Source organism: Procambarus clarkii, chromosome 17 (genome assembly GCF_040958095.1).
Source record: "Procambarus clarkii isolate CNS0578487 chromosome 17, FALCON_Pclarkii_2.0, whole genome shotgun sequence".
Taxonomy (NCBI): domain Eukaryota; kingdom Metazoa; phylum Arthropoda; class Malacostraca; order Decapoda; family Cambaridae; genus Procambarus; species Procambarus clarkii.
In genome coordinates, this window is record NC_091166.1 from 44,220,072 (window position 1) to 44,245,016 (window position 24,945).

Genomic DNA, 24,945 nt, shown 5'->3' on the forward strand with positions numbered 1-24,945 from the left:
GGTTCGTCACCCCCCGAGCGCTCAATGTTACATCTTCCTGCGGTGGCAGCTACAGCCTCGAACCCTTTACTCGGGAAAATACAAATCCCGTGAAAAGAATAGACATGATAAACCTACTATGTGAGCAACCGCGGTTTAGGGGGGGAGACTTGAAACCCTGGCGAGAGAAAAATTACATGGGGGTGTTATGGGAGAAGCTCGAAGCCAAGAAAGTGGCTTCCTTCTCTCAGTTCCATTTTTACCCAAGATGACACTCGCTAAATCACGCCAGTGGAGTTTGACAGGCGGCACCCGGGAGCCTTCATATATTGGAGACCGCCCGACACGCCTATGTTATTCATTCATTCACTCACTCCTGTCACTAGGAGGCATTGATATCTGTGTCTGTCCGTCTCTCTCTCTCTCTCTCTCTCTCTCTCTCTCTCTCTCTCTCTCTCTCTCTCTCTCTCTCTCTCTCTCGTGCTCTTTGGGCAACCTGATGCCTCTGTTCACCTAGCACTAAATAGGTTCCCGGCAGTTTGGCAGGTGTTGAGGGCTGCATTCTAGAGCTGTCTAACTCCCAGGTACCTATTTACTGCTAGGTAACAGAGAACAGAGGCATCAGGGGTGAAAGAAACATTTTGCCCATTTGTCTCCACTTCCACCGGGGGACCGAACCCGGGACCTCAGGACTACGAATCCGAAGCGCTGTCCACCCAGCTATTGGTGCACCCAGAGTGCAGTACCCTACCCCCCCCCCCCCTCCTGACTCTTGCAGTATTTGATAGACTTGAATGACATACAGCAATACGAAACTTGTAAAAATGATTACAGTAGACATCAGATAAGTTATTTAATATTCAAGCTGCAGGCTATAATAGGAGCTGGATTTCAAGACTCGCAAGGGAAGACATGGTGACGGTATGAAAGATACTCTGAGTATTTAGTAAGATGAACTGAAGAAGATTGTCTGAACTAGGACAAGTGGGTTCAAGTGTATCCCGGAACTATGGCGATCGGGGAGGCGTCACACTGGCCGATTAATGGCAAAAGGGGAGCAGGGGCCCAGGAGCTGAATCCACCGATTCATCCATATCATAAATCCACTACAATCCCCCTACACGGAATTGCCTCGCCTCCTATCCCTTGTTCTCTATACCCCTGTCATCGCCTTATTCCTTCCTCTCCCACGCCTCTCCCACGCCTCTCCCACGCCTCTCCCACGCCTCTCCCACGCCTCTCCCACGCCTCTCCCACCTCCCCCGTGTATGATGAACGCCCGCCGGGTTCAGGACTGCTCAATTAACGCCCCTGGGGCAGTGATCAGGGGGGCGAAATACCCTGTGTGGCAGACATATACCTCTCATCCGTCCCTGTCATCCTTAAACGGGGGAGCACCTCACTCCTCCTGCTCCCTCTCTTGTTGATGCTGTTGGCCTCTCGTGTTGCTCTTGTTGATGCTGTTGATGCTGCTGCTGGCCTCTCGTGTTGCTCCTGTTGATGCTGCTGTCCTCTCTTATGTTGATGCTGGTTGAACCTTCCATCTCTCTGCCCTTCATATTGATGATGCTGGAAGAGGAGGAAGAAAAAGAGGAAAGTTGAGATAGACGAAGACAAAAAAAAAGCATTGAAAAGAAAATGGGAAGCGTGATGATTGGGGGGGGGGGAGGTAGGAACAGATGGAGGATGGAGGTAGATAGTAAAGTAGAGAAAGATGGCAATAAGATAGATTTAAGAAGATGGAGCAAAAGATGAACGTAAGAAAGTCTTGTTAAACGAGAAGTAATACCGAAGAGGTGCACAATAGAACGATTGTAGTTGGATTGTTAAACGCGAGGATAGACTATGATAGTTCAACATGAGGATTGACTTGGATAGTTTAACATGAGGATTGACTTGGATAGTTCAACATGAGGATTGACTTGGATAGTTTAACATGAGGATTGACTTGGATAGTTCAACATGAGGATTGACTTGGATAGTTTAACATGAAGATTGACTTGGATAGTTCAACATGAGGATTGACTTGGATAGTTCAACATGAAGATAGACTTGGATAGTTCAACATGAGGATTGACTTGGATAGTTCAACATGAGGATTGACTTGGATAGTTCAACATGAGGATTGACTTGGATAGTTCAACATGAGGATTGACTTGGATAGTTCAACATGAGGATTAACTTGGATAGTTTAACATGAGGATTGACTTGGATAGTTTAACATGAGGATTGACTTGGATAGTTCAACATGAGGATTGACTTGGATAGTTTAACATGAAGATAGACTTGGATAGTTAAACAGGATAGAATTGGGCTGTTAAACGTGAGGATAGAATAGGACTATTAAACGGGAGGACAGGGTTGGACTGTTCAACGACTATTGGGTGAACTGAACGATGGGATTTGGATCAAGGAGGCTGTTGGCGGCCATAGGTGGACTCGTTTGCTTATTGGTGAGAACAAAATTGTCCTGTGTTCCAGTTCTTCTCCCTCTTGTGTTCCAGCTCCCCCTCTTGTGTTCCAGCTACCCCCTCTTGTGTTCCAGCTACCCCCTCTTGTGTTCCAGCTACCCCCTCTTGTGTTCCAGCTCCCCCTCTTGTGTTCCAGCTCCCCCCTCTTGTGTTCCAGCTCCCCCCTCTTGTGTTCCAGCTCCCCCCTCTTGTGTTCCAGCTACCCCTCTTGTGTTCCAGCTACCCCCTCTTGTGTTCCAGCTACCCCCTCTTGTGTTCCAGCTACCCCCTCTTGTGTTCCAGCTCCCCCCTCTTGTGTTCCAGCTCCCCCCTCTTGTGTTCCAGCTCCCCCCTCTTGTGTTCCAGCTCCCCCCTCTTGTGTTCCAGCTCCCCCGTCTTGTGTTCCAGCTCCCCCCTCTTGTGTTCCAGCTCCCCCCTCTTGTGTTCCAGCTCCCCCTCTTGTGTTCCAGCTCCCCCTCTTGTGTTCCAGCTCCCCCCTCTTGTGTTCCAGCTCCCCCCTCTTGTGTTCCAGCTCCCCCCTCTTGTGTTCCAGCTCCCCCCTCTTGTGTTCCAGCTACCCCTCTTGTGTTCCAGCTACCGCCTCTTGTGTTCCAGCTACCCCCTCTTGTGTTCCAGCTCCCCCCTCTTGTGTTCCAGCTCCCCCTCTTGTGTTCCAGCTCCCCCCTCTTGTGTTCCAGCTCCCCCCTCTTGTGTTCCAGCTCCCCCCTCTTGTGTTCCAGCTACCCCTCTTGTGTTCCAGCTACCCCTCTTGTGTTCCAGCTACCCCTCTTGTGTTCCAGCTACCCCCTCTTGTGTTCCAGCTACCCCCTCTTGTGTTCCAGCTACCCCTCTTGTGTTCCAGCTCCCCCTCTTGTGTTCCAGCTACCCCCTCTTGTGTTCCAGCTACCCCTCTTGTGTTCCAGCTCCCCCCCTCTTGTGTTCCAGCTACCCTCTAGTGTACCATGGGAAGGAACTAAACCCATCATGGCAGCTAAAGCTTATAGTAATATTGACAATTACAAAAGCTAATCTGTTAACTGATAGGACGATTGTGTAAGTTCTTACATATTTCTTAGTTCACTCTATCATGACACAACTCACTCTCACACACAGGGGTGCCACACACAGGCAGTGCCATATACAGAGGTGCCACACACAGGGGTGCCACACACAGGCAGTGCCATATACAGAGGTGCCACATACACAGGGTGCCACACACAGGGGTGCTATATACAGAGGTGCCACATACACAGGGTGCCACACACAGGGGTGCCACATACGGGAGTGCCATACACAGGGGTGCCACACATACGGGGTGTAGAGCCGGCACCGGACCAGGAGATTACTAAGGGATTTACAAGGGCGTAGGGGAGATCTGAACAGCTACGGACGAAGTGTTGGCTGTGGTGGAAGAGATTATTACCAGTCCTTTACAATACGGACGTTCTGGGAAGAGTAGAAGGAGGGAAGATAAGGTAGATGTTGGATTCATGGTAGATTATAGGGGTAAGATACTGTCGAGTTGAGGGTCATGGTAGATTATAGGGGGTAAGATACTGTCGAGTTGAGGGTCATGGTAGATTATAGGGGGTAACATACTGTCGAGTGGGGTTCATGGTAGATTATAGGGGGGTAACATACTATCGAGTGGGGTTCATGGTCGATTATAGGGGGTAACATACTGTCGAGTTGAGGGTCATGGTAGATTATAGGGGGTAACATACTGTCGAATTGAGGGTCATGGTAGATTATAGGGGGTAACATACTGTCGAGTTGAGGGTTATGGTAGATTATAGGGGGTAAGATACTGTCGAGTTGAGGGTCATGGTAGATTATAGGGGGTAACATACTGTCGAGTGGGGTTCATGGTAGATTATAGGGGGTAACATACTGTCGAGTTGAGGGTTATGGTAGATTATAGGGGGTAAGATACTGTCGAGTTGAGGGTCATGGTAGATTATAGGGGGTAACATACTGTCGAGTAGGGTCATGGTAGATTATAGAGGGTAACATACTGTCGAGTTGAGGGTCATGGTAGATTATAGAGGGTAACATACTGTCGAGTTGAGGGTCATGGTAGATAATAGGGGGGTAAGATACTGTCGAGTTGAGGGTCATGGTAGATTATAGAGGGCTAACATACTGTCGAGTTGAGGGTCATGGTAGATTATAAGGGTAGAATATTAACTCGTGATGGCAAACTGTTTTGTGTGCAATAGATCTATACAGTAGTGAACAATAGACTCGTAATGTAGTGTACAGTAGATTTATTCCCTAGTATACAGTAGACCCAAACTCAACAAAATCTCCCTTTTTCGTCAATTTACTGAAATAATTACGTTCACTGCAGATTTAGCGTGATCGATTTGCGTCCGTATCTTGCGTCATCACGTCCTGGTAGACGAGCAACGTTGTGAGGAGAGTATAACAAGACTTTCGTAAGCCGTTGTATTGATGTATTAATGCAACACGAAAGTATTAATGCTCAAATTCCTCAACACGATTGTGTGGCGTTTAGAAATGCGTCACAAGTATTGTCGTAGTTAATAGATAGCAACTATTTGTGCTATCAAAAATAGCAAAAATAGCTATTTTATACACGCATGCACTCAAACACGTGCACACACACACACACACACACACACACACACACACACACACACACACACACACACACACACACACACACATATATATATATATATATATATATATATATATATATATATATATATATATATATATGGCGGCCATAGGTGGTATTAAGGCATACAGCGTGTCATTTGGTTATATAAGATTATCGTGTCTGTAGGGGATAGTGTCTGTTATTATATGGGGGGATTACCTTATATCTGTACTGTATAGGGCGTGTTTCATTATATATTAATGTCTGTCATTAATCCCTGCTTAATGACACCACAATAACTAAATCGCTGATATAAACCATATACATAGATGCATACACCAAGCATCAACAATATATCAAACACGTATAGATTTCTCTGTGTATCTTGGAGAGCTTAATACATGGCAGATACAGTATGTTGTATTGGTCCCTTATGAACCTGTATTGTGCTGTATTTTTTTTAGGTGAATTTAAGAACCTTTGTGTATGATGTGGACACCATTATTATCTATTTTAAGTTACGGCTGCCGTATTTCATCTTCAGATTTCTTGCATAAACTTTTTAATCTCCTTTTAATCGCGTTCAGGTAGGTCATTGCTCGTGTTTTGAACCCATATATTGCCCCGTATGACGGTGGTTAAACCCTTCCTCCCCTCCCAACCCCCACCCAGGATAGATTTATGAACCTCGGGTTGTTTCAGTTATAGTTTTGGAAAAGGCCTTTTTTGCTGATATTTTTGTTATAAAGTATGGAACATTTATTAGTTTATTGTTAGGGGTCTAACAAATGCTGATGTTGGTCTATCTGGGAAAGAAATTAAGATCTAATTAAGGCTAATTAAGGAAATTAAGGCTAATATTCGCAGTATGATGATGTTATTAAAGAAAGTTTTCTATGTTGTAAATAGGACAACGTTCTGGTGAGTGATTAAGTTAAATGTGATAACTTGTTTCCGTAGAGTTGAATGACTCAAAAGCGTGGGCGTGAGAGTGCAAGAGAGTGGCATAGAGAATGTGAGAGACAAAGAGTAAGAGGGAATAAGCAAGTAAGACGGTAAGTGAGCGAGTGAAAGAGAAAAAATAGACATATAAACATGTTGCAATAGCAGAGAGACTGAGAGGGAGAGAGAGAGAGCAAGAGAGAGAGCGAGCGAGAGAGAGAGCGAGCGAGAGAGCGAGCGAGCGAGAGAGAGAGCGAGCGAGCGAGAGAGAGAGCGAGCGAGAGAGAGAGAGAGCGAGCGAGCGAGAGAGCGAGCGAGCGAGCGAGAGAGAGAGAGAGAGAGAGAGAGAGTCATAGGATGGGCTGTTGTGGTGTTTGTGTAGAGGGTGGTGTGGGTGAGTCGGTCCGTGTTCCATTAGTGTGTATCTGTGGTTTATAGACGCTGGGTGACCCTTGCCGACTTTATAGCCAGCGCTGGTGGTCAAATATTGGCCGCCGGCAGGGAGTGATTGGCCCCGCGTCCTCTGGGGGCTACCTTGACCGCAAGGGATTGTGGGAACAGCTGATCCAAAGGGACAGAAGGATACGAGGGGGCCGCGGAGTATAGGGGATGGAGAGAGGACTATTCCAGCCTAAGGCTTGCTAAAAGGATATTATTTCGTCGGCAGTGAAACTCTTAAAATTACTGGGGACGAGGCTCGCCATGGGGGCTATTGGTGGTCAAATATTGGAGAGGACGAGGGTGTGACTGGCGCCTTTGTCTCTTGGGCCTACCTGCACGCTAGGCATTGTGGGTCCAGCTGATCCCTCTGGCGGGAAAATTAATCTGCAATCTCCCAGGAACACAATTAGAGATTCTTACACAAACTTGCGATATTCCGTTGGAAGCTCTGAATGCATCTGGAGGAATATACGGAAGGCTGTATTATAGGGTATAAAAAAAGAAACATATATATAAAACGTAGAGTAGATGTAATACCCAGGAGATGAGGAGGAGGAAGAATGAGAAGAGTGACATGAGGCTAGGAGAGTTTATAGCTCGGTGGAGAGTGTAAAATGTTGGTGATTGGCCCTTAGGTTGTGCTGGGGGCCCTGTCCTTCCTGCTGTAGCTGCTGCTGCTGCTACTGCTGCTGGTGGTGGTACTGTTGTGCTGCTGCTGCTGGTGGTACTGTTGTGCTGCTGCTGCTGTAGTTCCTGCTAGTACGCCTCTGCTGGTGATATAGTTGTGATGCTGCACTACAGTAGTATATTACTTTTGTGTTCCAGACGTTACTTTTGTGTTCTGTTCAATAGGACTTTCGTATTCCTGATGCTTTTGTTTTCTCAAGTTGCACTTTTAACAATGCTACAGGTGTGGAGAAAATGTGTTGAACGGGTTTGGTGAGCAGGTTTGGTAAGCCTATAGTGATGGAAAGGTGATGGGAAATGGATGGGATTTTTGATGCAGGTTTGTTGGGGGGGGGGGGTTAGGCAGGTGTGGAGGAGCAGATGGGGGGGGGGGTTAGGCAGGTGTGTGGGGATCTGGAAACCATGAACCATTAGGTTTAATCAACGCTCCAGCGGAGGTCATCAATAATTACTTGTGAAATTAGGGAAAAACCGGTTGAAGAACTTGCCCCTCCCCCTTCCCCCCCCCTTCCTCCCCATCCCCCAACCCCTTCCCCCCTCCTCACTATGTTATTAATGGGGGGGGGGGGTAGGGAGAGGGGAGAAGAGGTGGGGTGTGAGAGGTCGAACTGATGAGAGGGATGATTTTAGGGGAAAGGTGATGGGATGGTTTATCTGGGTGGAAAAGGTGATGGGGATGGTAGTATGGTAGAGGTGATGGGATGGTAGTATGGTAGAGGGGATGGGGATGGTTGGTATGGAAGGGAAAACTGATGGAATGGTTTATGTGAGAGGGAGAGGTGAAGGGGGGGGAAAACGATTATGGGTGGAATGGTATAAAGTGATGGTGTGTGAAGGGAAGGGGGCAGGTGTTGCTCCGGAAGGGAGAGGTGATGAGAAAGGAATTAAGGGAAGGGAAGGTAATAGAAGGGCTATTAAGGGAAAAGCTTAAATAAATGTATGGCGATGGAAAATTTTGGTAAGGGGTGATGGAAGGGTGTTGGGAAATGGATGGGAATGTGATGGAGGGTGACAGGACAGCGATGGGAGAGTGATGGGAAGGTGACAGACTGGTGATAGGGGATGACGGACTGCTGATGTAAGAGCAAGTACGTGACAGATAATTGATAGTTATGGAATGGAAAAGTGAGATGTGTTATTGAGGGAGGGGTGAGGTGGTTGTGGAATGGGGGGGGGGAGGTGGTTGTGGTAGTGGGTGGTGGAAGAGGGTATAGTTGGGGAGTTGATGATGATTGAGGAATAGAAGCTTTAATATCCCTGTTAGTTAAAGTTAACTATATACCCTCCATTTATAGTTGTGAGAGAGTAATTATAAAGTTACCCTCTCTCAACTTTCTATGGTGATAGGTAATCTTATGGGGAGACTCATACAGTCTGCCCCTATGCCCCCGTGGAAGAGAAAACGGCCTCCACACCCACCCCCGATTCATGAAGTCAGTAGATATGAAATATGCAACCCAAAGCCCGTAGAGTTTAACACCAGTTTAAATGTTGTTGGCCATAGTTATTGTGCTCAATATTGTGCTCAATAACCATAGTTATTGTGCTCAATATTGTGCTCAATAACCATAGTTATTGTGCTCAATATTGTGCTCAATAACCATAGTTATTGTGCTCTATGCCAACAATAATTTCTGGCGCCATGTAGGGATGTGTTCTGTGCCTACAATCACCTCTGACACGTGTAGGGATGTGTTCTGTGCCCACAATCACCTCTGACACGTGTAGGGATGTGTTCTGTGCCCACAATCACCTCTGACACGTGTAGGGATGTGTTCTGTGCCTACAATCACTTCTGACACGTGTAGGGATGTGCTCTGTGCCTACAATCACCTCTGACACGCGTAAGGATGTGTTCTGTGCCCACAATCACCTCTGACTCGTGTAAGGATGTGTTCTGTGCCCACAATCACCTCTGACACGCGTAGGGATGTGCTGGGACTGTATTGACTGACAAACACAGGAGGAGAAGGACTCTGGATGATGAACTATCATGACATTATGGGTGAGCGAGAGTGTTAGTACAGTGATAGCTTAATTATACCTGATGTTTTAAATCGTTTATATCACGCGTAACCGACTCAAAAGCGCCAGGATAACTTAAGGTGGTTCTGCCGGAAGATAACAGTATTTCGGGTTGATTTATAGCATATATATAGAGAGATGTATAGACTCTTGCTAAATACGAAAAAGGGTGGGGACACAGAGGATTTAATGGCATCGTGCAAAGAGTGAATTAAATCTATCGTACAAGATGATGGAACTTGTAAAGGTCGAGGATATTTACGTTAAGAACACTTGGACATGTCGCTAGAGCGACGCGCCCTCGCTCGCTTCTAGCCGGGTCGCCGTTCGATTCCCCCGATGACCTTAAATGGCTGCAGGCTCCATTCACGCATCCCGTCCTCATATCCCAGCACCTTGTCATCATATGCCAGCACCTTGTCATCATATCCCAGCACCTTGTCATCATATCCCAGCACCTTCTCATCATATCCCAGCACCTTCTCATCATATCCCAGCACCTTGTCATCATATCCCAGCACCTTGTCATCATATCCCAGCACCTTGTCATCATATCCCAGCACCTTCTCATCATATCCCAGCACCTTGTCATCATATCCCAGCACCTTGTCATCATATCCCAGCACCTTGTCATCATATCCCAGCACCTTGTCATCATATCCCAGCACCTTCTCATCATATCCCAGCTCCTTCTCATCATATCCCAGCACCTTCTCATCATATCCCAGCACCTTCTCATCATATCCCAGCACCTTCTCATCATATCCCAGCACCTTCTCATCATATCCCAGCTCCCTGTCCTCACATCCCACCGCCTTGTCCTCATATCCCTTTAATGTTGCAATGTTTTCAAATAGATCTAAAGCTTTCTTTTGATAACCTCTCTCTCTCTCTCTCTCTCTCTCTCTCTCTCTCTCTCTCTCTCTCTCTCTCTCTCTCTCTCTCTCTCTCTCTCTCTCTCTCTCTCTCCAGTATATATAAACTTCAGATAAAGGCAGAAAGCGTCCAATCAGATGGCTTCAAATGAGCATGTAACCTCTCCCACAAAGAGTGAAGACAGTGAACGACAAGGATAAGAGGGAGGAAGACTGAGAGTGTGTAAGGGGCCGCCAGGAACACGACGTCTGAGAACCTCTATCGGGAGACGGAGATACACCAAACCGTAGATTGAATCTCTTGATAATTGGAATCAATGGCGTAAGAGGATTGGCGGGAGGGTTTGAGGAGAGTTGGAGTGTTTGAAAAGTTTTGACGATAGGGTTAAGAGAGGTTGATAGTCGCTTTATTGGCGAGTGTCGTTGGGTGGGGGGAAACGGAAGCGTTTGGGGTGGGTGTTTTGGTCTGTGCGTCTGTCTGTTGCTCTCTGTCTCTCTCTGCCTCTGTCTCTCTCTCTCTGACTCTTTCTCGCGTCATAGTCTTCCTCTGCTTGGCGCCGTCTTTTGATAATTACTTGTTTCTTTGTATGTCTCTTCTCTGTTACATAGATAAGACAATAATGTCTTAGACATAGATAATGTCTTGCCTGTCCATGGTTGGTGGCCAGGGACACGGGGCTAGCCTCACCGAACTTTGCAGGGTGAATGGTCAGGGGTACAGGTCGGACATCTGGACGTGGTCGGCCCAATCAGTCCTCACTAACTTTTCAAGATGACACATGGATGGTAGGGGACCGTCATAAGCTGCTCAGAGTTGGCTCCCATTCCGACTCCCGGCGAATCCTTTGAAGCCTGAAATGGATTTTATTTTCCAGATTTTTTCCATACATTTTCAGCTGTCCATAGATAGATGATATTCTGAGAGAGAGAGAGAGAGAGAGAGAGAGAGAGAGAGAGAGAGAGAGAGAGAGAGACCCAGGCACCGCTGGGTACCTCATCTTGTGGTATAGAGGCAAGGAACTCCATCAAGTCTTTGGTGTACGAATGTAATTGATGTGTGGAAGTTATGAAGTTTCCCTCCTCTCTCTCTCTCTCTCTCTCTCTCTCTCTCTCTCTCTCTCTCTCTCTCTCTCTCTCTCTCTCTCTCTCTCTCTCTCTCTCTCTCTCTCTCTCTCTCACTCTCTCTCTCACACACAAAACCCATCCCAAACAAAAATAAAGAAACAGTTTGAGACGTGAACGAACCCCTTTCAGAAGAGTTTTAAGACTTGCTAAAAGGACTCCATTTAATCGCCAGAGAGTGTATCAGAGGCATCAAAGGGCCGCCGATCACATCCCAATACCAGGGATGTCCCAAAGTTGGTCCCGGCGTTGCCAACACCAGAGCTCCGATATTACTTCTCAACCCTCCTGCCAAGAGGAATGTTCTGTTTGTTTCATGATTTAAATGTCCCTGAAAACTTTTTTTTTTCATCTTGATTTTTTTTAGTATTTTTATTAATATATAGTTTCATTATCGCTGATTATGTTCTTATTTTTATTTGAATGGGTTCAATAATTGATGGATTAATTTTTTTTTTTATTTGGTTTATTAGTAAAGCGGTTAAAAATTAGGAGGGTAAGGAGCAATAAAGTCTAGAACCTTGTTTGTATTATAAATGTAAAGTAAAACATGTTGGTTATCTAAGGTTTCTGTTCACAAAAATGTGATTAAAAAAATAAATTTGAATGATTAAAGTTTGAAGGTGGTTTTGGGCTTCTGGAGGGAACGTTCCCGCTGGAGACGTTCTCAACATCGAGTTTCTGGAGGTAACGTTCCCGCTGAAGACGTTGTCAACATCGGGCTTCTGAAGGGAACGTTCCCCCTGAAGACGTTGTCAACATCGGGCTTCTGGAGGTAACGTTCCCGCTCGAGACGTTCTCAACATCGAGTTTCTGGAGGTAACGTTCCCCCTGAAGACGTTGTCAACATCGGGCTTCTGAAGGGAACGTTCCCCCTGAAGACGTTGTCAACATCGGGCTTCTGAAGGGAACGTTCCCCCTGAAGACGTTGTCAACATCGAGTTTCTGGAGGTAACGTTCCCCCTGAAGACGTTGTCAACATCGAGTTTCTGGAGGTAACGTTCCCCCTGAAGACGTTGTCAACATCGGGCTTCTGAAGGGAACGTTCTCGATGGAGATGTAATGACAACTCCGTGAGTTTCCGTGAGTGAGTCTCCGTGAGTATAATGTAATGTAACTAATGACAACTCCGCGAGTTTCATCTCATTCAGATTTGGGAATATCAACATTGATCAGCTGATATCTGGGTTATCTGATGATTGATTGAGATGATTTCGGGGCTTTAGTGTCCCCGCGGCCCGGTCCTCGACCAGGCCTCCACCCCTAGGAAGCAGCCCGTGACAGCTGACTAACACCCAGATACCTATTTTACTGCTAGGTAACAGGGGGCATTGGGTGGAAAAAACTCTGCCCATTGTTTCTCGCCGGCGCCCGGGATCGAACCCGGGACCACAGGATCACAAGTCCAGCGTGTTCAGAACCCCAGTAAGTCGGTCCGCTCGGCCGACCGGCTCCCTGGGTACTTACCAATCCTGAAAATCCTTCATTTGTTAGCGTCTATCAATCGCTTTTAACATATTAAAAGCTTCGTTAAATCGTCTTGAAGTGATATCGACACTTCTGAATTTATTTCGTTTTTTTTTTTTTTGCATTATTTTACCCGTTTTTGCATTATCTGCAAATTTCTCAATATTGTCGTTCAGTCGTGTACTTATTTTGCTCATATATATGGTGGCTATTTTGTTCATGGGAATGAGAGAGGTTCTAGGGCGGAGCCTATTTCCTATTTGGACTTGACTGAATTAATAGGATACTCCTGTGACTTGGTGGGAAATACCATGCTGTAAAACTGGCTGTAACATTGAAATTGGTGAATGTATTATTTTAAGGGTCCCTTCTCACTTGTGGTAGTGACCACTTCTCAGTTGAGGTGATGAATCTCATGTTAAAAATAAAATGTAATTGAGAGAGGAATGAAAAGATGACTGAATAGGGAGTATAAGAGAGAGAGAGAGAGAGGGAGGGAGAGAGAGAGAGGGAGAGAGAGGGAGAGAGAGAGAGAGAGAGAGAGCGAGAGTGAGAGAGCGAGAGTGAGAGAGAGAGCGAGAGTGAGAGAGCGAGAGTGAGAGAGCGAGAGTGAGAGAGCGAGAGTGAGAGAGCGAGAGAGAGAGAGAGAGAGAGAGAGAGAGAGAGAGAGCGCGAGAGTGAGAGAGAGAGAGAGAGAGAGAGAGAGAGAGAGAGAGAGAGAGAGAGAGAGAGAGAGAGAGAGAGAGAGAGAGAGAGAGAGAGCGAGAGAGAGAGCGAGAGAGAGAGCGAGAGAGAGAGAGAGAGAGAGAGAGAGAGAGAGAGAGAGAGAGAGAGAGAGAGAGAGAGAGAGAGAGAGGCTGCCAGGAAGCCTTATAGGTGGACCGGAACCCTCCTAAGTGGTCGTGAACCTGTTTAGGAGTGCCTCTGGTCAGAGTGAACCCTCTTATCATCCGGTTATTATACACTCCCGGATAATTCAGATCTCGGCGACCAGCCACTCCGCCGGCAGGAGTGGCGGCCCCCAAGAGAATAAATGCCCCAAAATGGGATTTTTCTCCCACGTCGTCGCCTGCAATTGCTCCTCCTGCAGGAACAATAGCGAACGAGTTGCTTGCCGTGGATTACCTTCGACCGCCTTGCCCCTCCAGAGTGCCCTTTATCCCTCGCCTCCTCCAGGAGGGTGGTGGCACAATGGTCATCGGTCAGTAACAAGAAACAGGAAGGAAACCCATTTTGCCTGAGGACATCGCCAAGGATGTAGAGTTGGTCGACCCCCTCCTGAGGGAGGAGGTGGTGGCGGAGGACCCTGCGGTGTTTACGACAACGAAATCAACCAATTCGTTACAAATTGGTTGAAATGCGGCGTATTGGTAAGAAATATGATTTAAATTGATGTTTACTGTGCTCCGGATTTGATGGGGTTAGGTGGGCTGTTTGGGTACGTCCGTTTCTGATTAGGTAAAACAGTTGCATTTTGTTACGGAGTTGCAAATTGAAAGAAGAGTGTTGTCGTGTGGCCTTGGCGACGTGGGTTATCTTGAGATGGTTATCTTGAGATGATTTCGGGGGCTTAGTGTCCTCGCGGCCCGGTCCTCGACCAGGCCTCCTTTTTGTTACAACCCCCCCTCCTCCCCCCCACCAGGAAGCAGCCCGTAGCAGCTGTCTAACTTTCAGGTACCTATTTACTGCTAGGTAACAGAGGTTAAGGGTGAAAGAAACATTTTGCCCATTTGTCTCCGCTTCCACCGAGGATCGATCCTCAGGACTTCGAATCCGAAGCGCTGTCCACTCCGCTATCAGGCAGTACATCTTGGGGCCCCAAAATGTAAGAACGCTACAAATCATTGAACCCTTACACACGGAAGTAGAACAACCCACCATAACTACCTAAATATTCACTCGTCCCAAGTGAATACTATGTTTCACTATGTGAAAGTTTCACTATGTGAAAGTTTCACTATGTGAAAGTTTCACTATGTGAAAGTTTCACTATGTGAAAGTTTCACTATGTTAAAGTTTCACTATGTGAAAGTTTCACTATGTGAAAGTTTCACTATGTGAAAGTTTCACTATGTGAAAGTTTCACTATGTGAAAGTTTCACTATGTGAAAGTTTCACTTTGTGAAAGCCAAACCGGAACCCCAGTATGCCAACGATGACGTCCCTGCCCACTACGGCCACCTGAGTTCAAATTACCCTATCACCTGACGTGAAAACTTCTCGCTCCAGAAGGTCATTTTTACACTTGTATACGACCTGACGCTAAGAGATGCGTGTCCTTGAGCTTGTCAACATTGTCAAGGGTGAAGCCTGAGCCGACGTGCCTTCTGGACTTCATTCCACGTTCCTATGATGGGGTGGGTCGGGGTGCCAGGTAGTGCACATTGGTCTTGAGAATGGTGGATTGTATACAACTGTAGAGGGAGCTGGTGGTGGTCTTCTTGCTCTACAAGAACACCCCCAACTTGCTCTACAAGAACACCCCCAACTTGCTCTACAAGAACACCCCCAACTTGCTCTACAAGAACACCCCCAACTTGCTCTACAAGAACACCCCCCAACTTGCTCTACAAGAACACCCCCCAACTTGCTCTACAAGAACACCCCCAACTTGCTCTACAAGAACACCCCCAACTTGCTCTACAAGAACACCCCAACTTGCTCTACAAGAACACCCCCAACTTGCTCTACAAGAACACCCCCAACTTGCTCTACAAGAACACCCCAACTTGCTCTACAAGAACACCCCCAACTTGCTCTACAAGAACACCCCCAACTTGCTCTACAAGAACACCCCCCAACTTGCTCTACAAGAACACCCCCCAACTTGCTCTACAAGAACACCCCCCAACTTGCTCTACAAGAACACCCGCAACTTGCTCTACAAGAACACCCGCAACTTGCTCTACAAGAACACCCGCAACTTGCTCTACAAGAACACCCCCAACTTGCTCTACAAGAACACCCCCAACTTGCTCTACAAGAACACCCCCAACTTGCTCTACAAGAACACCCCCAACTTGCTCTACAAGAACACCCCCAACTTGCTCTACAAGAACACCCCCAACTTGCTCTACAAGAACACCCGCAACTTGCTCTACAAGAACACCCCCAACTTGCTCTACAAGAACACCCCCCAACTTGCTCTACAAGAACACCCCAACTTGCTCTACAAGAACACCCCCAACTTGCTCTACAAGAACACCCCCAACTTGCTCTACAAGAACACCCCCCAACTTGCTCTACAAGAACACCCCCCAACTTGCTCTACAAGAACACCCCCCAACTTGCTCTACAAGAACACCCCCCAACTTGCTCTACAAGAACACCCGCAACTTGCTCTACAAGAACACCCGCAACTTGCTCTACAAGAACACCCGCAACTTGCTCTACAAGAACACCCGCAACTTGCTCTACAAGAACACCCGCAACTTGCTCTACAAGAACACCCGCAACTTGCTCTACAAGAACACCCGCAACTTGCTCTACAAGAACACCCCCAACTTGCTCTACAAGAACACCCCCCAACTTGCTCTACAAGAACACCCCCCAACTTGCTTTACAAGAACACCCCCAACTTGCTCTACAAGAACACCCCCAACTTGCTCTACAAGAACACCCCCCAACTTGCTCTACAAGAACACCCCCCAACTTGCTCTACAAGAACACCCGCAACTTGCTCTACAAGAACACCCGCAACTTGCTCTACAAGAACACCCGCAACTTGCTCTACAAGAACACCCCCAACTTGCTCTACAAGAACACCCCCAACTTGCTCTACAAGAACACCCCCCAACTTGCTTTACAAGAACACCCCCAACTTGCTCTACAAGAACACCCCCCAACTTGCTCTACAAGAACACCCCCAACTTGCTCTACAAGAACACCCCCCAACTTGCTCTACAAGAACACCCCCCAACTTGCTCTACAAGAACACCCCCCAACTTGCTCTACAAGAACACCCCCCAACTTGCTCCACTGTTCCGACGTCAAGCTATGGACGAATATCGTCTGTGACTTCACATACCTACCTGGGGACTATGTCAGCCCCCACAGATATCACGATAACAGCGTGGTTGTTAAGGTGCCTGATAAGGAACGAACAGTAAGGGGCCCCTATCAATGCCATTTCTACACACAACCAGATCACCAGAGATATATAAGGAAGCCTTGACCAGCTATAAGTTAGCCTTGACCAGCTATACGTTAGCCTTGACCGGCTATAAGTTAGCCTTGACCGGCTATAAGTTAGCCTTGACCGGCTATAAGATGCCTGGGGGTTTTAATGAGATAAGCGCAGGAATAGCGGAGGGGATTAGCGCAAAGTGTATTAAGGCTTCGAGGCTGAAGACTGTGATGGGTGACCGTGTTTCAAGGCATTATGGGAGTGACAGGCTGTCGTTACCGTGATGTATGGGGGAGTGGGGCGGGTGGTGACGTCCCGTTAGGTAACCCATGCTGTCACGCCATGGGTGTGTCCGGTGATGTCACAGCTGGAGCGAAGAGAGTGTGTGACGGGAGGTGACGTAGTGACTTCCAAGTGACTTCCAGTCATCTAGTGACACGAGTCATGATTCTCCCACTCAGTTTGTGACGCAGGTGGCGACCTATCCTGACCTTCAGACAGATGGTGACCCCAGGTGGTGGCTCCCAGTCAGATGGTGACCACAGGTGGTGGCTCCCAGTCAGATGGTGACCACAGGTGGTGGCTCGCAGTCAGGTGGTGACCACAGGTGGTGGCTCCCAGTCAGATGGTGACCACAGGTGGTGGCTCCCAGTCAGATGGTGACCACAGGTGGTGGCTCCCAGTCAGGTGGTGACCACAGGTGGTGGCTCCCAGTCAGGTGGTGACCCCAGGTGGTGGCTCCCAGTCAGGTGGTGACCCCAGGTGGTGGCTCCCAGTCAGGTGGTGATTGTTATTGTTCTGTTAAGGGTGTTGTTTACAACCGCCTGTCGCTTCATACTTATTTATTTACTTCCTCTCTCATGCCTTTCATTCTATTCTCTTCAATTGTCTCCTTTTTCTCCTTTCTAACCTGTTTCCCCTCATTTCACGTTTTTTCCTTTTCCCTCCACCCTCCTTTTCCACATTTACTTTCCTTTATCCTCATCTCTTGCTGTTCTGTCTCATGTTCTCCCTCCCCATTTCCCGTCTACTGTCCTCTCCCCTCATCCTGTCTCTTTCCCCTCATAACCCGTCCACTCCCCCTCATAACCCGTCCTTCTTGTCGCCTCTGTGTATTCTGTTGTTGTTTTCAATCGTCCCCTCTCTTGCTTTTCCTCTTCTTTACCCTCATTATCGTCCTGCCACTTGTTCCGTGTCTCCCCTCTCCCTCTCGGCTGAACTTTTCCCTCTCCTTCTCATCTGTACTATCTACTCCCCTCTCTCTCTCGTTACTAATACTCGTTGTTCCCTGCTTCACCCTGTTCCAGAGGCACCTCCCCCACTGCCAGCACCTCCCCCACAGCCAGCACCTCCCCCACAGCCAGCACCTCCCCCACAGCCAGCACCTCCCCCACAGCCAGCACCTCCCCCATAGCCAGCACCTCCCCCACAGCCAGCACCTCCCCCACTGCCAGCACCTCCCCCACAGCCAGCACCTCCTCCCCACAGCCAGCACCTCCCCCACAGCCAGCACCTCCCCCACTGCCAGCACCTCCTCCCCACAGCCAGCACCTCCCCCACAGCCAGCACCTCCTCCCCACAGCCAGCACCTCCCCCACAGCCAGCACCTCCCTACAGCCAGCACCTCCCCCACTGCCAGCACCTCCCCCACAGCCAGCACCTCCCCACAGCCAGCACCTCCCTACAGCCAGCACCTCCCCCACAGCCAGCACCTCCCCCACAGCCAGCACCTCCCTACAGCCAGCACCTCCCCCACAGCCAGCACCTCCCCCACAGCCAGCACCTCCCTACAGCCAGCACCTCCCCCACAGCCAGCACCTCCCCCACAGCCAGCACCTCCTCCCCACAGCCAGCACCTCCCCCACAGCCAGCACCTCCCTACAGCCAGCACCTCCTCCCCACAGCCAGCACCTCCCTACAGCCAGCACCTCCTCCCCACAGCCAGCACCTCCCTACAGCCAGCACCTCCCCCACAGCCAGCACCTCCCCCACAGCCAGCACCTCCCCACAGCCAGCACCTCCTCCCTACAGCCAGCACCTCCCTACAGCCAGCACCTCCCCCACAGCCAGCACCTCCCCCACAGCCAGCACCTCCCCCACAGCCAGCACCTCCCCCACAGCCAGCACCTCCCCCACAGCCAGCACCTCCCCCACAGCCAGCACCTCCCCCACAGCCAGCACCTCCCCCACAGCCAGCACCTCCCCCACAGCCAGCACCTCCCCCACAGCCAGCACCTCCCCCACAGCCAGCACCTCCCCCACAGCCAGCACCTCCTCCCCCACAGCCAGCACCTCCTCCCCACAGCCAGCACCTCCCCCACAGCCAGCACCTCCCCTACAGCCAACACCTCCCCACAGCCAGTACTCGGCCTAAACGGTTGCCCCTTATAGGCAAGTATATCCCGCCAACCCCCGCATGCCCTGCCCTGCCCCACACCCTGATCCATGCCCCGCCTCACCCCACCCCACCCCACCCCACTCTGCCCCCTTGTTGACCCAAGGTGTCAGGCGCACCCCCCTACCCTCCGAGCCCCCCCTCCCTCCCCTTCTCTCCGCCCCACCTCGACCCCCCACACCCCCCTTACCCTATTGATTTACCTAACACCGCTAATCTCGGCGGTTTTTGTCTCTACCTTGGCAAGCTGTGTAAGCTGTTCTTGGTGTATACACGGTGCGTCCCTGGGCTCGGGGTGAGGAGGAGCTGGCTCCTCTTACCATGTGTCCCCTCTCTTGTGTCCCCTCACATGTGTCCCCTCAAAGGGACCCCCCCTCCCCCACACACACACAGGCGGAAGGGGGAGAATCCTTCACATGTTGCATACACGATCTGTGCAAACGCATTTGATGTGACCATGGAACGATGGTTTCATAAAATGAAATGCCGTTTCCTTTCCATGCGTCTCAGGTATACCTCCACCGTCCTTCATGCGTGCGCATCGGCACATTCGTCCGTGCGTTCAATGCGCTACTCTTTTTTTATGGGTATTCCTGGTATCGTAATTACGAATAATTGGTTGGTATTTATGTTGGTTGACGGAGGGCGCGTACATAGCCTCGCGTCCAGGTTGAGGAGCCCCGCGGGGCACAGCTAAAATACCTCCCAGCTCACCTGGAGACAATTACCTGTATGTATTAATTCTTTATTAACATGCTATAAGGAGGTGGCCCGGTAAGGAAGGTGGGGAGGGGGGGGGGGAGGAGGGTCTTGGCTGAAATGATTTCTGCGCAGGCGCTCTGGTGCCTGGCACTCTCGTAGGTGGTCTGGTGACTGGCACTCTAGTAGGTGGTCTGGTGCCTGGCACTCTAGCAGGTGTTCTGGTGCCTGGCACTCTGGTAGGCGCTCTGGTGCGTGGCACTCTAGTAGGTGCTCTGGTGCCTGGCACTCTGGTAGGTGCTCTGGTGTGTGGCACTCTGGTAGGTGCTCTGGTGTGTGGCACTGTAGTAGGCGCTCTGGTGAGTGGCACTCTAGCAGGTACTATGGTGCCTGGCACTCTAGCAGGCACTCTGGTGCCTGGCACTCTAGCAGGCACTCTGGTGCAAGACAACCGCTTCATGAGAGACCTACATGACACCTAAGAGTGCAACTCCCAATTTGGCATCCCACTCTGGCACTCCTGCATGGCAACCTACTGTATGCCACTAGCCATCCCCCCCCCCCACTCCTCAACCCCTCTAACCTCTCCCCCACCATCTATCCCCCGCCCCCCTCTCCCCCAACCTCGAACCCCCCAAAAAGAGACTATGGATATTTGTGGCGGAGTTCTGCCGTATATACATACGTGGGCGGCCTTGATTAATAGGGGTGAACCCCCGTCGCCCTGTCCAGCATAAATACCTCGGAGGACATGCTAATATTTGGGTAGAGAGAGAGAGAGAGAGAGAGAGAGAGAGAGAGAGAGAGAGAGAGAGAGAGAGAGAGAGAGAGAGAAGGGAGGGAAATATCAAGGGAAAGCGCCTAGCCATGACGACTATTTTGCACTGGGAAGGGGTCAGGATAAGGATTTGAGATGGGACTGGGGGGGGGGGGGGAGGAAAAGGGATGGTACCCAACCACTTGGATGGTTGGGGATTGAACGCCGACCTGCATGAAGCGATACCGTCGCTCTACCGTCCGGGAGGAGAGACAGATAAAAAGAAAAATAATAATAAAGTTGGGAGTATAGACAGAGGAATTAATGTATCAATGTGAGAGGACGAATTTGAATATGACAGAGGGAGAGGCAGTCCCCCATGAGCAGATGGGGGGGGGGGGTAGGCAGACCCCATGAGTATGGAAAGATGGGGGGGAGGCAATGGGGCTACCTGCTCCCATTTATCGCCTCATTAAACGTCAAATTTCGACGTCTAACTGTCACGGTATGACGTTATTGCTGTGTGATTTAAGACATGGGGGTGCATGATGATCGGGTGATGTATGGGAGAAAGGCATGAGGTGCATGGGGGTGAAAGGATGGAGTGAAGGATATGGGTAACGGATTGGGTGAGGGATTAGTGTTAATCATGATCATGACACATATCGTACTATAAGGGAAGGGAACTATCAGGGGGGAAAGTGCCAAATTATTATGACTATATAGCACTGGGAAGGGGTCAGGATAAGGATTTTGGGATGGGACGGGGGAGGGAAGGAGTGGTGCCCAAACACTTGGACGGTCGGGAATTGAACGCCGACCTGCATGAAGCGAGATCGTCGCTCTACCGACCAGCCCAAGTGGCTGAGCGTACTATAAGGGAATGACAAACTGTATCCTGAAAAATCCTGTCTTCAAAGCAAATGCATTACCACGAAAATCACACCTCTCTTCAGAGCACTTGGATAGTTACCTTGAGATGGTTTCGGGGCTTAGCGTCCCCGCGGCCCGGTCCTCGACCAGGCCTCCTGGTCCCCGACCAGTTGCAGACGATGAGTCACAATAACGAGGCTGAAGATATGAGGACCAGACCACACACTAGAAAGTGAAGGGACGACGACGTTTCGGTCCGTCCTGGACCATTCTCAAGTCGATTGTCTTGATAATGTTATCTGATATTTGTTTTCTTTTTCAGACCATCAACTGGATAGTTATCTAGGTATTTGTGATGGTCTGAAAGCATACTACGGTTCCACTAATAGTCTACATGTAAACTGACAAGTGAACCACTGTCCTAAACAGAGAGTATTCTCAAATTATATGTTTATGTGATTATAAATAGTTGGTTTAATATATAAAAAAATATATGCTGAAATTTTTTTTAAGAATTTAGTGTTCTGTAAATGGAATTCTCGGGTACATTGAAATAGTTTTCGAATTCCATATTATCATATTAACACAACCAAGCCTAACCTAACCTTGCAGAACCTAAAGTAACCTTATCAGCATCAGTTTCGATAGACTCTTTAGATAGCCGAAGATTGACTGACATCCTGGATTGATATTCATGGATAGAGAGCACATAACAGCATTAGTTATGAAGTTATAAATAAGAGTAATGCCTTCACACAGACATAATAACATACGATAAAACCCCACACGTGTTTTTTTTGTTTATTTTATGGTGTAGACTTGATGTAACTCTTTTGTTGTTGTTGTTGTTGTTTAAGATTCGCTACCTGGAACAAAAAGTTCCAAGTAGCACGGGCTATGGTGAGCCCGCAGTGCCTCTGTAACTCTTTGGTGTAACCTAAGTTATGCAGTTGTTCTCAGTCCATTTACATGAGCGAATTTCCTCCCTAAGGACAAGGTGACAATAGAGGAATGACACGCTGTACTGGAGAGGAATGACATACTATACTATAGAGGAATGACGCACTGTACTATACAAGAATGACAGACGTTTTATAATAGAATGACACGCTGTAGTATAGAGAAATGATTCGTGTTGTGATATAAAGGAATGACTCACACTGTGTTATAGAGGAATGATTCACACTGTCCTATAAAGGAATGACTCACATTGTTATATAGACTTTGTGTTCCAGTCATATAACACATATCAGACAAAGGGAGGTTGAAGACTTCCTCGTTAAGTCACAATTGTTGCAAAAAACTGCATGTACAACAACACAACAATGATCTGGGGTGAGGGGGTGAGGGGAGGAGTAGAGGGGGGAAGGAGGGGATGGGTAGAGAGTTGGGGGGGGAGAGGTAAGGGGGTGAGGGGAAGGGGTAGGATTTAACAAAGTAGGTAGTGGTGGATAGAAGCTAGAACACCTATCATTGTTTAGTGGAAATGTAGACTATAAGAACATAAGAACATAAGAACAAAGGTAACTGCAGAAGGCCTATTGGCCCATACGAGGCAGCTCCCCAGATTCTATATAGAATCTAAACTACATAGAATCTAAACTATGAAAACAGAATTTAGAATTTAAACAGAATTTACTATTTAATTTCTAAACTTCTCGTATATTTATATGTATCGAACACTGGACGTTTTGGTCCCAGTTGTCACGGGCCTTACATAAGGCCGCAATTCGACAAGCACTTGCGAAACCTGTACATCTTGCCTTTGTTTACACTTATTAAAGTGCGTATCAGCCCTAAAGCACTACGGGGTTGTTTATACCAATAATTACCTTGGGTTGTGGAGTTTACCAGCGCGTAAACTGTTTAATAACCGTAAACCAAGCCGCGAGGGGTTGTTACGTGATGTAAAGGTTTCGCAAATGGTAGCGTGAATGTTGCGTGAATCCTGGGCCCCCCTGGTGTCTATGTATTAAGAATGTATATGAATTCCTATGTATTAAGAATGTATATGAATTCCTATGTATTAAGAATGTATATGAATTCCTATGTATTAAGAATGTATATGAATTCCTATGTATTTGTGAATTGTAGCATAAATATATTGAAGTATGTTTTCCTAAACCGGCACCAGGGGCGCCAATCATACGTTAATGACACTAACTACTTCGTTAAACCTTTATAAAAACATTTCGTGTAATCAACGAAGCAACAGTGTTTGTAATGTATACTAATACAGTAGGGGTCAGATACATAAACTTCATGAAAATACAAGAAAATCTCACTTTTGTGGAACCTGCATGGGTACAGAGACACACAGGAAACACAACTAACGGTCACTGCGGGCTCACCATAGCCCGTGCTACTTGGAACTTTGTTCCAGGTAGCGAATGTTATACAACTGGCTAACTGTCCCCGGCGGAGGGCGCGCGAGCCCCCCCCCCCCATATCATCGCTAACCCCCCCCCCCCCCCCCGCCTTCATGACGTACCCCTACTCTGTCTGTCTTATTGACCGTCTTTAATCCAAAAAGAATTCGTCAGTCTTGTCCCGTTTGAGGCAGATTTTTTCGTAATGTTCCTTAATTTGTCTTGAGTTCGTGTTTCGTCTCGTTAAGCCGGCGGTCACTGGCGTTGATTGGGTCATTAGCATTGATGCCTCGTTGATGCATGGTCATTTGCCTCGTGTTAATCTCATCAGGTGTATGGAGGAATGCGGAATTTGTGGTGTGGGGGTAATCCATTGCCAGTCGATAATTGCCGGGAGATATGTATTAATTGTGTATACTTTCTATATATACTTTATACCATTCCTGGCAGTATGGGTTCGAGTCACTTCTAGGGTTGTGAGTTTTCTGTTGACTTTATACCATGTATATTAAGCTCAGAAAATCAGGTTATTGCTGAAGTAATTCTGTTCAAATTTTTTGTGTTTTTTTGCTGGAATTTTCGTGTTTAAAGATAATAAAAGCGAGTAATTGTTGGTGTAAAAGAAGCCTTCTGGAAATTGGTAATTACCATTTGATGAGTCGGTTCAGTAATCTCTGTGTTAAAAAGATCACCAGAAACTGTTCGAATTAAGCTGGGCAAGCTATAACGACAGGCTTTAGCGTCTGTGTTTAACGCTACGTTACGTCAAGCTCCTGTCTTGTCACGGGGGTAGAGACAAGAGTCGGGACTCATCAAACATTTACGAAACCTCTACATCTTTCCTCATTTATGTCAGCTTTGTTTACATTTATAAAACGGTTTATTAGCTCCGAAGCACTACAAGGTTGTTAATTAAACTAATAACCCTTGGGTTGTGAAGTTTACAAGCCCGTAAACTATTTAATAAATGTAAACCAAGGTAAATGTAATAAATGTAAAAAGCCTCCACCCCTGCCTCCACCCCTGCCTCCACCCCTGCCTCCACCCCTGCCTCCACCCCTGCCTCCACCCCTGCCTCCACCCCTGGTTCCACCCCTGCCTCCACCCCTGCC

General features: G+C 48.2%; 1 protein-coding gene across 1 annotated transcript; it reads left to right on the forward strand.

Moving 5' to 3' along the window:
• The first annotated feature begins 2,375 nt into the window (after nt 1-2,375).
• Nucleotides 2,376-21,810, forward strand: LOC138365682 (uncharacterized). Its single transcript, XM_069326174.1, has 3 exons — nt 2,376-2,432; nt 15,035-16,285; nt 21,787-21,810. Exons 1-3 carry the CDS (start codon nt 2,376-2,378, stop codon nt 21,808-21,810), a joined length of 1,332 nt encoding a protein of 443 aa, XP_069182275.1.
• The last annotated feature ends 3,135 nt before the right edge of the window (nt 21,811-24,945 follow it).

What these genes read in the sequence shown, in the direction of transcription:
- LOC138365682 (XM_069326174.1), top strand. Translation starts at nt 2,376, where the DNA reads ATGGGATTTGGATCAAGGAGGCTGTTGGCGGCCATAGGTGGACTCGTT. An exon ending in GTGGACTCGTTTGCTTATTG is followed by an intron (nt 2,433 to 15,034) that starts GTGAGAACAAAA and finishes ATACAACTGTAG; the next exon opens with AGGGAGCTGGTGGTGGTCTT. An exon ending in CTTGCTCTACAAGAACACCC is followed by an intron (nt 16,286 to 21,786) that starts GCAACTTGCTCT and finishes TTTCTTTTTCAG; the next exon opens with ACCATCAACTGGATAGTTAT.